The following is a 13,283-nucleotide window of genomic DNA, read 5'->3' on the forward strand; positions in this document are numbered from 1 at the left end:
TGAACAAGGGATTAGCTTTAGCCTTTGCATTAGCCTTATCATTAGCTTTAGCCTTAGCATTAGCCTTATCATTAGCTTTAGCCTTTGCCTTATCATTAGCTTTAGCTGTAGAGCTCAGGATTAGGTCTTTAACTCTGATTCAAATAGAGGAATGACAAATTTGCGTAATAATTGGATCTGCACACGCTCAGAGGCGTCACGCTGGTCAGTTACTACGGCAACACGCACGGACAAACTACATGTAATATGTTATCTGTTTGTATTATTCTTTAAATATTTCTCACAGAACATTTTCACTGTTTCTGGATTTAAATAATGAAAATAAAGACAAGCTAACAGCTAGCATGACTGACACAAATTTGGTGAATGACTCAAGTTGAGATTGACCTCATGGGGTCAGCTATCAGCTAGCCATTAGCTCTAGCCTTTAGCTCTAGCCTTTAGCTTCAGTTTTTAGCTCTAGCCATTAGCTCTAGCCTTTAGCTCTAGCCTTTAGCTTTAGCCTTTAGCTTCAGTTTTTAGCTTTAGCCATTAGCTCTAGCCTTTAGCTCTAGCCTTTAGCTTTAGCCTTTAGCTTCAGTTTTTAGCTTTAGCCATTAGCTCTAGCCTTTAGCTCTAGCCTTTAGCTTTAGCCTTTAGCTTCAGTTTTTAGCTTTAGCCATTAGCTCTAGCCTTTAGCTCTAGCAGGTCCGGTGCTACAGAAGGACGCAGGTGGGTGATGGTTTGGACTTCATGACGTCCATCAGGCTGAGGTGGGCGGGGTTGAACTCGTGCAGCTCCGCCCCCTGTGTGCTGTGGCTCCGCCCCTGTTCCTCGGCGCCACACGGGTCGCGGGGGTCGTCGGGGTTGGACGTGACCCTGTACTGCGCCCGCACCGTCCTGAGCGGGTTATAGTCGGGGCTGATGTGGTCGGGGCATCTGAACGTCTCTCTGATGATGGTCCCCTGTTTGGACAGAGCCACAAAGCCGTTTCTGTAGGTCACCATCCGCACGACCGGGAAGTACACGAACTGCACCAGGAGCAGCTTCCCTGAGGAGACAAGGGGACGAGTAAGGAATGAGAAGACAAATAGGACTCCGCTCCTCCTCTGCTCCTCCTCTGATCCTCCTCTGCTCCTCCTCCGTTCCTCCTCTGCTCCTTCTATACCTGCTCCTCCCTCCCACCCGGTGCTTGGTTCTCTTGGTCCCTGGTCCCTTTGGTCCCCTGTCTCTTTAGTCCTCGTCCCTTTGGTCCTCGTCCCTTTGGTCCTCGTCCCTTCGGTCCTCGTCCCTTCGGTCCTCGTCCCTTCGGTCCCTTGTCTCTTTAGTCCTGGTCCCTTTGGTCCGCGTCCCTTCGGTCCTGGTCCCTTCGGTCCTGGTCCCTTCGGTCCTGGTCCCTTTGGTCCTCGTCTCTTTGGTCCTCGTTCTTCACCTGTGGAGACTCCCCAGACTTTGATGGTTCTGTCTCTGGAGCCGGTGAACACAAACTGGTCGCTGTCGGAGAAAGCAGCGCAGAGGACGCCCTCGAAGAAGAAACCCTGCAACAAAAACATTTATATTTAAAGAGAGTTTAATAATCACATTATTTAAAAAAACAAAACAAAAACAAACACAGGATTTGAGCAGAGAAAATAATTAAATCCACAAGTCGCATCAAACGGCGTCACATGACGACACGTTTACAAGAACAAATGTTCAGATCAGAATATTCAGAGGGCGAAGGAGAAGCTCATGACCTCAGGCCCCGCGCCCTGTGAGGCCCCGCGCCCTGTGAGGCCCCGCGCCCTGTGAGGCCCCGCGCCCTGCGAGGCCCCGCCCCCTGTGAGGCCCCGCCCCCTGTGAGGCCCCGCGCCCTGTCGGTGCTCGGGCCTATCACAGGTGATTTTAACTTTAATGAAGGCTGCTGTGCAGAGCAGGTATAAACCAGGACTAAATCAGGACTAAACCAGGACTAACCCAGGCCCCTCTACCCTGTACCTTGTAGTCCATGCTGTGCTGGAGCCGTGTGGGGCGGAGGGAGTACAGTCTCTGGGTGGTGTCGTCGGAGCCGATCAGGGCGTGGCTCTCCCAGTTACTCACAGTCACACACGAAACCCGACTACGATGAGCCTCCAGAACTGAACCAGAACCGGACCTGAAGTCATGGAGCCGCACCTCCCCACAGCTCGTCCCATAGATGAACCTGAGGAGAGACCGGTAGACCTGGTCTAGTCCTGGTTCAGTCCTGGTTCAGTCCTGGTCTGATCCTAGTCCAGTTCTGGTCTAGTTCTAGTCTGGTCCTGGTCTGGTCCTGGTCCTGGTCCTGCTCTGGTCCTGCTCTGATCCTGGTCCTGGTCCTGGTCTGGTCCTGGTCTGGTCCTGGTCCTGCTCTGGTCCTGGTCTGGTCCTGCTCTGGTCTGGTCCTGGTCCAGTCCGGTCCTGGTCCTGGTCTTGGTCCTGCTCCTGCTCTGGTCCAGTCCGGTCCAGTCCTGGTCCTACCTCTGGTCCGGTCCTGCTCTGGTCCGGTCCAGTCCCGGTCCTACCTCTGGTCGTTGAGCAGTCCGCAGCAGGTCAGTGGTCCGTGCAGAAGCCCCAGCAGGAGCCTGGAGTCTGGGCCTTGGACGGCGGGGAAACAGTCCCTGGAGGTGAGGGTGAAGAGGCAGAGCTGGTCGTCGTAGGCCACGCCCAGGAGGCGCTCGCTGGGGCTGAGGGTCAGGGCTCGGACGCGGCTCAGGCTCTCGGGGGGCGGGATGCACAGGGTCTCCTCGGGCTGGGTCAGGGGGTAAATGAAGACCGTCCCACTGAGGAGACCGCAGAGGAGGAGACGCTTGGACTGAGCCACCTCCAAACACGACACCTCCACCGACACCGCCATGCGCTCACTGACCCCACCTGCAGACAGGGCATCTGGGTTAGACCGGGTGGGACCAGGGCTAGAGCTGGTTCAGTCCTGGTTTAGTCCTGGTTCAGTCCTAGTTTAGTCCTAGTTTAGTCCTGGTTTAGTCCTGTGTCTAGTCCTGGTTTAGTCCTGTGTCTAGTCCTAGTTTAATCCCGGTCTAGTCCCGGTCTAGACCTGTGTTTAGTCCTAGTTTAGTCCTGGTTTAGTCCTGGTTTAGTCCTGGTTTAGTCCTGGTTTAGTCCTGGTTCAGTCCTGGTTTAGTCCTAGTTTAGTCCTAGTTTAGTCCTAATTTAGTCCTAGTTTAGTCCTAGTTCAGTCCTGGTTTAGTCCCAGTGTAGTCCTGGTTTAGTCCTAGTTCAGTCCTGGTTTAGTCCCGGTCTAGTCCCAGTCTAGTCCCTGTCTAGTCCCGGTCTAGTCCCGGTCTAGTCCCGGTCTAGTCCCAGTCTAGTCCCGGTCTAGACCTGTGTCTGGGCTCCAGCTCAGGACTTCGTGGTGTCCCTGGTTCTGGACGTAGAAGACCTGGTCACAGTCCCGTGTGAGGGCGGAGTGGGCGGAGCCAGTGGGGATGTGGGCGGGGGGTTTGTGGCGCGTGTCGTATCGGAGCGTCCAGAGTTTGACCGCCGTGGACGAGGAGGAGGCGGAGACGATGAGGTCAGAGAGGAGAGACAGGGACGAGACGGGAGCGTCCAGTCCACAGAGAGAGTCCAGGAGCGCCCCCGTGGTGATGGACCAGACCTGAGGACACACGGGACATTCAAGACACGCCCCCGTGACACGCCCCCGTGACACGCCCACTGTGACACACCCACTGTGACACGCCCCCTGTGACACGCCCACAGTGACACGCCCACAGTGACACGCCCCCGTGACACGCCCACAGTGACACGCCCACAGTGACACGCCCACAGTGACACGCCCACAGTGACACGCCCACTGTGACACGCCCACAGTGACACGCCCCCTGTGACACGCCCACAGTGACACGCCCACTGTGACACACTGGACACCACAGTTTTCTAACGCAGACGTCAGTGGATTTGTTTCTTTTCTTTCGTGGTTTTAGATGAACATTGTGATTTAAAATGTGTAAATTATAACATGAGGTGAGAACCATAAAGACTCAAGCTCAATAGGACCCGTTTAATTGTAGAACCTGAGACCAGACGGTGAGAGGGCGCCGCACTCACCCTGATGATCTGGTCCTTGGCTCCGCTGAAGAGCATCCTGGAGTCTGAGGAGACACAGGCTGAAAGAACCTCATCATCATGAACCAGCTCCAAGAACCGATCCAAGAACCGATCCACACCATCCAACCGGAACAGAACCAGAACCAGGTCTGAGCCTGGAACAGAACAGGGACTGGACCAGGTCTGGACCGGGACTGGACCAGAACCAGGTCTGAGCCTGGAACAGAACAGGGACTGGACCAGGTCTAGACCAGGTCTAAACCAGGTCTAAACCAGGTCTAAACCAGGTCTAAACCAGGACTAAACCAGGTCTAGTCCAGGTCTAGACCAGGTCTAGACCAGGTCTCGTACCTGCCAGGAGGATCTTCTCGTCGTGGGACACATTAAACACTGAGGGCGTCAGAGGAAACTTCTTGGACGTGTGGCCTCCGTCTTTAGAAATCTGAAAAACAAGAATCAGGACAGAAACTGAGAGAAGCAGCTCGAATGAGGCTGAAACCAGAGCAGCAGGACTGAAACGAGTGAAAGAAACACCCGGGACGACGAGGACACTCCCTCAGGACAGGACACCCGGGACGACGAGGACACTCCCTCAGGACAGGGTTAAAGCTCCACTGTGGGACATTTCAGTGGAGTTAAGTCCAGTTGTGTCTGAATAATATTATCTGCTCCTCCTAGTTCTTTTTTGTCAGTTTTAGTAGAAACTCCGCCCATTTGCAGCTTTCTGATCATAAACGTCTAAATCTGAGCGAGTACTATGTAACATCACCCACGACTGTCCCGATCACAGCCTGGTGTGTCTGATACAAACACCTGGCTGCAGGGGCGGAGTCTGAACTGTGGATACCAGACCCCGCCCATTTTAGCAGCTCTATTTGAAAGGGGGCGGAGTTTGATGTGGTTGTGGGCGGAGTTTGGGTAAATACCTGGAAGAGGATTCCTTCATTAAACACCACAAGGACCTTCTGTCTTCTGCTCAGAGCCACAGACGAGCAGAGCGTCAGGGTCCTGCCCGGGGCCTGGGGACAGTCCGGGTTTGGGGCCTGGGTCTGGTCCTGGGTCTGGTTCTGGTTCGCTTCCTGTTCCTGGAGCCGGACCATGACGGGGTCTTTGGTCCGGTCTAGGGCCTGGCTGATCTGGACTAAGCCCGGTCCACACAGAGAGACCACAGAGTCGTCCAGAACCCCGAGGATCTGAGAGTCCGGGTCCGATATCGAGGAGAGAAGAGAGAACCCGTCCAGACCAAAGAACTTCACCTGGAGAACAACAGATCCATGTTCTACAGCTGTGACTCAAACACACTGGAGCTGTGTTTGAGTCACTTTATTATTAGTCTGTTACATCTACAAAGATCAAAACGCTCTGTTCCACCTTGTGATGTCATCAAGTGGTAGTTTTAAAGTGAACTCCTCCTTTTACCTTTAGTTCAGTCGAGATAAGAGACAACTCCAGGACTGAAATGATCCAAATGATTCTAGTGAAGGTGGAGTTTAAAAACACAGTGGAGCACTTCCTGTATCACCACATGATGACATCACAAGGTGGGACAGAGTGTTTTCAGTTGTCATGGTTACCTGTGTCTCCGTGTGCACCGTGAGGAGGCCCCGCCTCTCGCACACGCTCAGGCGCACAGGCCCGCGGTCCGTCGCCAACACCTCGTCCGCGCTCGCCTCCTGTTTCCCCCGAAGCAAATCCCACTTCCTCATCGAGCCGTCAGCAGCCAATGAGACGCAGAGGGCGGAGCCAGTCACACGCACCACCAGAACTGCACCTGAAGAAGAGAGACCAGGACTGAACCGGGACTAAACCAGGACTAAACGGGGACTAAACGGGGACTAAACCGGGACTAAACCGGGACTAAACCGGGACTGAACCAGGACTGAACCGGGACTGAACCAAGACTAAACCAGGACTAAACCGGGACTAAACCAGGACTAAACCAGGTCTAAACCGAGACTAAACCGGGACTAAACCAGGACTAAACCGGGACTAAACCAGGACTAAACCAGGTCTAAACCAGGTCTAAACCGAGACTAAACCGGGACTGAACCGGGACTGAACCGGGACTGAACCGGGACTAAACCGAGACTGAACCAGGACTGAACCAGGACTAAACCGAGACTAAACCAGGACTGAACCGGGTCTAAACCGAGACTAAACCGGGACTGAACCAGGACTGAACCGGGACTGAACCGGGACTGAACCGGGACTAAACCGAGACTGAACCGGGACTGAACCAGGACTAAACCGAGACTAAACCAGGACTGAACCGGGTCTAAACCGAGACTAAACCGGGACTAAACCAGGACTAAACCGGGACTAAACCAGGACTAAACCAGGTCTAAACCGAGACTAAACCGGGACTGAACCGGGACTGAACCGGGACTGAACCGGGACTAAACCGAGACTGAACCAGGACTGAACCAGGACTAAACCGAGACTAAACCAGGACTGAACCGGGTCTAAACCGAGACTAAACCGGGACTAAACCAGGACTAAACCGAGACTAAACCAGAACTAAACCAGGACTAAACCGGGACTAAACCAGGACTAAACCAGGACTAAACCGAGACTAAACCGGGACTGAACCGGGACTAAACCAGGACTGAACCGGGACTAAACCAGGACTGAACCGGGACTGAACCGGGACTAAACCAGGACTAAACCAGGACTAAACCAGGACTAAACCAGGTCTAAACCGAGACTACACCGGGACTAAACCGGGACTGAACCAGGACTGAACTGGGTCTAAACCGGGACTGAACCGAGACTAAACGGGGACTAAACCAGGACTGAACCAGGACTGAACCAGGACTGAACCAGGACTAAACCAGGACTAAACTAAAAAAGCAGTTTTGTACCTGTGTGTCCGAGGAGCGTGTGCAGCAGTTGAGCGTCGGGGATGCTCCAAACGCCGATCACACCGTCGTCTGAACCGGCAACAACCAACTCCTCCTCCACACACACGTCTAAACAGAGAACACCTGCAGGGACAGAGAACAGCTGAAAGAACTCCTCCTCCACACACACACGTCTAAACAGAGAACACCTGCAGGGACAGAGAACAGCTGAAAGAACTCCTCCACACACACGTCTAAACAGAGAACACCTGCAGGGACAGAGAACAGCTGAAAGAACTCCTCCACACGCACGTCTAAACAGAGAACACCTGCAGGGACAGAGAACAGCTGAAAGAACTCCTCCTCAATGTTACAAATGAAAGCGTCTGACCTCCCTGCAGGCCGGTGAGCGTGTGCGTCAGAGCGCCCCCTGGAGGCTGTAGGAAGCTGGTCTGTGGGATGAGGATAGGCTCGGTGCAGGAGAGCAGCCACGTCTCGCACTGAGAGCAGAGCTGACCAATCAGAGCAGGGTACAGCGGCGCCAGAGAGCGGAGACGAGACAAGAGCTCCGAGTAGAACAGCGTCATCTCTGAAAGACACAGAGAGGACGGATTTATGCTAGGATAGATCTGCAGGAGGACGGGAGGGCATCTGACACACAGGGAGGGCATCTGACACACAGGGAGGGCATCTGACCCATGTTCCCGTCCAGATAGTCCAGGCTCGGTTTGATGAGGATCAAAACGTCTCGTATCAGTTTGGTCTCCACACAGTCCATGATCCTCCAGCTCTGGTCCAAGTCCTGGACCACGGCCTGGACTCCACAGACCCGACTCTTACAGAACAGCCACTCTGCGTTACCTGGAGACAGAGGAGGGAGTGAGCACACAGAGGAGGGAGTGAACACACAGAGGAGGGAGTGAACACACAGAGGGAGTAGTAAAATAAACCCCAGGATGCCGCGGGTCAATCACATCTTCAGGTCAGAATGTTCCGTGTTATTTATTGAATATTAGTTGAGTAAAACTTTCAGAACTCACTAAAGTATAAATTATAGATTTATGTTTCTTACTGATGACTTCTTGTTTAAGCTCCTCCCACAGCCCCGCCTGCAGCAGGTGAAACGGCAGCTCCTGCAGTTTTCGGACGTTGGCCAATCCGGCGCCGAACCACAGCGGCTGGGGCGGGACCTGAGGCGCGACAGCCAATCACAGTTTAGTACAGGGCGAGATCACAGCCGGCGGACTAGTGGCCACGCGGCGGTACTGCGCGCCACAGAGCGCCACAGAGCGCCCCCTACAGGACCTCACCTTCCTGTCGGGCAGAACCAGGGACAGACCAGGAAGAGCCACAGGTTTGAGTTTCCCGCTCCATCGACCCAGGAAGAACTCAGCCAGAATCTTCAGAGCGCGACCTTTACGGTCAGAGGTCAAGTAACGAGACGACACGGACTCTGAGAAACGCCTGAGAAGACGAGAGAGGGAGGGAGAGGGAGAGAGAGAGAGAGAGAGACAGAAGACGAGAGAGAGCACAGAGGGAGAGACAGAGGGAGAGAGAGAGGGAGAGAGAGAGGGAGAGACAGAGGGAGAGACAGAGGGAGAGACAGAGAGAGAGAGAGGGAGAGAGAGAGAGAACACAGAGGGAGAGACGAGAGAGAGAGAGAGAGACAACAGAGAGAGAGAGAGAGACAGAGGGAGAAACAGAGGGAGAGACAGAGGGAGAGACAGAACACGAGAGAGAGACAGAGGGAGAGACAGAGGGGGAGAGAGAGAGAGGGAGGGAGAGAGAGAGAGAGAGGGAGAGAGAGGGAGAGACAGAGGGAGAGAGAGAGACAGAGGGAGAGAGAGAGGGAGAGAGAGACAGAGGGAGAGACAGAGGGAGAGACAGAGGGAGAGACAGAGGGAGAGACAGAGCACAGAGGGAGAGAGAGGGAGAGACAGAACACGAGAGACAGAGCGAGAGAGAGACGGAGAGACAAGAGAGAGAGACAGACCACAGAGGGAGAGACAGAGGGAGAGACAGAGACAGAGGGAGAGAGAGAGACAGAACACGAGAGACAGAGGGAGAGACAGAACACGAGAGAGAGACAGAGCACAGAGGGAGAGACAAGAGAGACAGAGAGAGAGACAACAGAGAGAGAGAGAGCGACAGAACACAGAGGGAGACACAGAGAGAGAGAGAGACAACAGATAAGTGAAATAATGAGGCTGGATTCAGACTGACAGTAACTGGACCACACAGTGTGTATATACGGAGCAGCTAACAGGCTAACCACCACGCTACAAACAGGAAGTGATGAAGGACGCACTTCCTGCTCCATCGACTCAATTCACTTTCTATTGAAAAACTGTCCCCTCTCTCTCTGTCCCCTCTGTCCTCTCTCTGTCTCTGCTGCTTCAGACTCATTCTGGTCTTAAATGTCCTCTGTCCTCTCTGTGTCCTCTCTGTGTCCCCTCTGTGTCCTCTCTCTGTCCTCTCTCTGTCCTCTCTCTGTCCCTGTGTCCGTCTCATTCTGGTCTTAAATGTTCGTATTAACCCTCTACATGATCCTGGGGTTTTTATTTCACTATTGTGTCTGTAAATCAAGATCTGAACATTAATAACAGACAAATCAGGTCCTTCTGTCCCCGAGGTCGCTCCTGTTAGCGTTAGCATTAGCGTTAGCAACAGGTTTGATTGACAGCGTTGCTAAGCGGCTGCCACCTCGCCAAACGAGTGGTGCAGGTGGGAAGGGGCGATACCTTCAACTGCCTCGCTCCTGATTGGCTCTTTGGTTGCTATGATTCCAAATTCCAAAATAATATAAAATCCGAGCGCAGATTAGCCGCTGTAACGTTAGCCTCGACGAGCTTCACTCGGAGCTGAAGCTGAGGTGACGTCACTTTTATCTGGATAAAACTTCACATTTCTCACCTGTTTTTGAAGACGATTGTGGCGATGCCATTGGTCCAGCGCTCGGTCAGGTGTTCTGTGAGGTCATACTTTAGCCCCGCCCACAGGAGGGGGGGAAAGCGGATGAGGGAGGGGCTCGGGGGCAGGAAGTGTTTGTACACCTCCTTTATGACATCATCATCCAGCGACAGCACGTCACGCAACTCACACTCCAACAGCCCCTCCCTTTAAACGACAAAGACAAACAGGACTGAACCAGGACTAAACCAGGACTGAACCAGGACTGAACCGGGACTAAACCAGGACTGAACCAGGACTGAACCAGGACTAAACCAGGACTAAACCGGGACTAAACCGGGACTAAACCGGGACTGAACCGGGACTAAACCGGGACTGAACCGGGACTGAACCGGGACTGAACCGGGACTGAACCGGGACTAAACCGGGACTGAACCGGGACTAAACCGGGACTGAACCGGGACTAAACCAGGACTGAACCAGGACTAAACCAGGACTGAACCAGGACTAAACCAGGACTGAACCAGGACTAAACCAGGACTAAACCAGGACTGAACCAGGACTAAACCAGGACTGAACCAGGACTAAACCAGGACTAAACCAGGACTAAACCAGGACTGAACCAGGACTGAACCAGGACTAAACCAGGACTAAACCGGGACTAAACCGGGACTAAACCGGGACTGAACCGGGACTAAACCGGGACTGAACCGGGACTGAACCGGGACTGAACCGGGACTGAACCGGGACTGAACCGGGACTGAACCGGGACTAAACCGGGACTGAACCGGGACTAAACCGGGACTGAACCGGGACTGAACCGGGACTAAACCGGGACTGAACCGGGACTGAACCGGGACTGAACCGGGACTAAACCGGGACTGAACCGGGACTGAACCGGGACTGAACCGGGACTAAACCGGGACTGAACCGGGACTAAACCGGGACTGAACCGGGACTGAACCGGGACTAAACCGGGACTAAACCGGGACTGAACCGGGACTGAACCGGGACTGAACCGGGACTGAACCGGGACTAAACCGGGACTAAACCGGGACTGAACCAGGACTAAACCAGGACTAAACCAGGTCTAGACTCAGTCTCATCCCAGTCTCGTACCTGCCCAGAGCGATGTATCCGAGGGCGGCGGCCGTCAGCTCTCGTCCGTGTCGCTCCTCCATCGTGTGCAGCAGCAGTGATGTCATTTCCTGTGCGCTGGCGGCCAGTCGCAGCTCGGCTAACGGCGTGAACGAGCTCCAGCGTTTCCCTAGCGACAGCATGAGTCGCAGGTGCAGTGGACTCCCTGACTTCTCGAAACTTTTCAGCACAAAATCCTTCTGCTCCTGAGCCAAAGTGCGATTCTGCGACCTCAGATACGACTCCGCCATCATCTCTCCGTCCTCCGCTCCCAGACGCTCCACCTCGAAGAAGTTCTCCAGCGTCTCCATCCGTAACCGCATCCTCGCGAACGCCTCCGATTTCGTCTCCATGGAAACCACCAGATGCACGTTGGGCGGGAGTTCGTACGGCAGCCATCTTAGTTTGCCGTTCTTGTCGGCGAGGCGGTCGACGTCGTCCAGGATCAGGAGCAGGTTGTTCCCTTGCTGCGACACTTGTTCCAGCACGTTCAGGAAAAAACTGACCAAATGTGCGTCGGCGGTGAGCGAAGTGGGCGGAGCTAAGCCGAACGCCAAACAGATCTGGCAACACAGACTCCGCAGCATGTTCTCGACGCTGTACTTCTGAGGGTGGAGTAACGTCAACAGCCTCACGACGACGGCGGCTCGGTTTTCCAAAACGCTCCGCATCTCCTGAGCCAACTTACAAAGCAGCAGCGTTTTCCCCATCCCCAGCTCTCCGTGGACGACGATCGGCGCGTGGCGTTCGTTCGTCGACTCCCACATCGTCAGACAGAGCTTCCCCAGCAGCCCCTCCCTTCCCTGGAAGTCTTTGCACAACTCGACGCTAGCGCTAACGTGACGGCTAACCTCTTCCGTGGTCAGCGCCGTCAAGTCCAGCTTCTGCGTCTCTTCTCGGACGCTTCCCCAGATTTTGCGGCGCGGTCTCTCGTCCAAAGCGGCGCCGATCCGAGTCTTCACCTGCGACACAAACTGCTCGCACAGGCTCTCGAGGTACTGCGCGTGTTCTTTCCGTTTGGGGTCGATGGCGCCCTTGGACAGTTCGACGCAGTGTAAGTTTAGGATCTTCTGCGGTCCGGAGTAGAGACGCGCTTTGAGGGACGTCAGGAGAGTCTGCGCCTCCGCGTCCATCAGTCCGTCCGCCGTCAGGTCCATGAACTTGGCGAAGCGTTTAGGGCCTTCCCGGACTTTCTGATGAGGAATCTCACGAATGAAGACGAGGGAGGAAGAGTCTGCACCGTCGGACCATAAACCCAGATCCAACTCTCTCTCTGTGTCTGTGGAGCCAAAGGAAAGGACTTAAACCAGGACTAAACCAGGACTAAACCAGGACTAAACCAGGACTAAACCAGGACTAAACCGGGACTAAACCGGGACTAAACCAGGACTAAACCGGGACTAAACCGGGACTAAACCAGGACTAAACCAGGACTAAACCAGGACTAAACCAGGACTAAACCGGGACTAAACCGGGACTAAACCGGGACTAAACCGGGACTGAACCGGGACTGAACCGGGACTGAACCAGGACTGAACCGGGACTAAAACAGGACTAAACCAGCACTGAACCGGGACTAAAACAGGACTAAACCAGGACCAAACCAGGACCAAAACAGGACCGAACCAGGACTAAACCAGGACTGAACCAGGACTGAACCAGGACCAAACCAGGACCGAACCAGGACTGAACCAGGACTAAACCAAGACTGAACCAGGACTGAACCAGGACTAAACCGGGACTAAACCGGGACTTAAACCGGGACTAAACCGGGACTGAACCGGGACTGAACCGGGACTAAACCGGGACTAAACCGGGACTTAAACCGGGACTAAACTGGGACTGAACCAGAACTGAACCAGGACTAAACCAGGACTGAACCAGGACTGAACCAGGACTAAACCAGGACTGAACCAGGACTAAACCGGGACTGAACCAAGACTGAACCAGGACTGAACCAGGACTAAACCAGGACTGAACCAGGACTGAACCAGGACTAAACTGGGACTGAACCGGGACTGAACCGGGACTAAACCAGGACTAAACCAGGACAAAGACCCTAGGACTCAAACTGTCCGTACATGTTCGTATCATCTGCTGTTTGGACTTTAAACCTTTAAACTTTGCACTGAACCTTCTGTCTGACCTGAGGTGTAGTAGCGCTGCCGCTCCTCTGGGTGGAGCTCTCCGGCGCTCTGGGCTGAAGTCGCCGTGTTTCTGAGCAGCGTCAGGAGCTGAGTCTCGATGGATTTCCATTTGGCTGCGTCACCTTCTCGTTTCAGGGCGTTTTCGGGGGAGTAGTCCCTGTAGTGAGCCAGGTGAGCCGTGATTGGCTGCAGGACGTAGGTGGGC

At 54.3% G+C, this 13,283-nt stretch overlaps 1 protein-coding gene across 1 annotated transcript in view; it reads right to left on the bottom strand.

Moving 5' to 3' along the window:
* Positions 1-479: 479 nt before the first annotated feature.
* Positions 480-13,283, bottom strand: part of nwd1 (NACHT and WD repeat domain containing 1) — a 19,430-nt gene continuing 6,626 nt past the window's right edge. The window contains exons 4-21 of the mRNA XM_055221578.1: positions 13,078-13,283; positions 10,914-12,165; positions 9,798-10,001; positions 8,195-8,348; positions 7,957-8,074; positions 7,581-7,745; positions 7,276-7,473; positions 7,094-7,213; positions 6,906-7,013; positions 5,619-5,815; positions 4,971-5,300; positions 4,396-4,486; positions 4,045-4,199; positions 3,319-3,592; positions 2,502-2,850; positions 1,957-2,161; positions 1,412-1,517; positions 480-1,030 (exon numbers count right to left, since the gene is read on the bottom strand). The exon at positions 13,078-13,283 is cut by the window's right edge and continues 149 nt beyond it. Of these exons, the coding sequence (XP_055077553.1) occupies positions 696-1,030; positions 1,412-1,517; positions 1,957-2,161; positions 2,502-2,850; positions 3,319-3,592; positions 4,045-4,199; positions 4,396-4,486; positions 4,971-5,300; positions 5,619-5,815; positions 6,906-7,013; positions 7,094-7,213; positions 7,276-7,473; positions 7,581-7,745; positions 7,957-8,074; positions 8,195-8,348; positions 9,798-10,001; positions 10,914-12,165; positions 13,078-13,283 (4,567 nt within the window). The 3' untranslated portion in view covers positions 480-695. The remainder of the gene's footprint in view (positions 1,031-1,411; positions 1,518-1,956; positions 2,162-2,501; positions 2,851-3,318; positions 3,593-4,044; positions 4,200-4,395; positions 4,487-4,970; positions 5,301-5,618; positions 5,816-6,905; positions 7,014-7,093; positions 7,214-7,275; positions 7,474-7,580; positions 7,746-7,956; positions 8,075-8,194; positions 8,349-9,797; positions 10,002-10,913; positions 12,166-13,077) is intronic.

This window comes from Periophthalmus magnuspinnatus, chromosome 4 (assembly GCF_009829125.3).
Source record: "Periophthalmus magnuspinnatus isolate fPerMag1 chromosome 4, fPerMag1.2.pri, whole genome shotgun sequence".
NCBI classification, from domain to species: domain Eukaryota; kingdom Metazoa; phylum Chordata; class Actinopteri; order Gobiiformes; family Gobiidae; genus Periophthalmus; species Periophthalmus magnuspinnatus.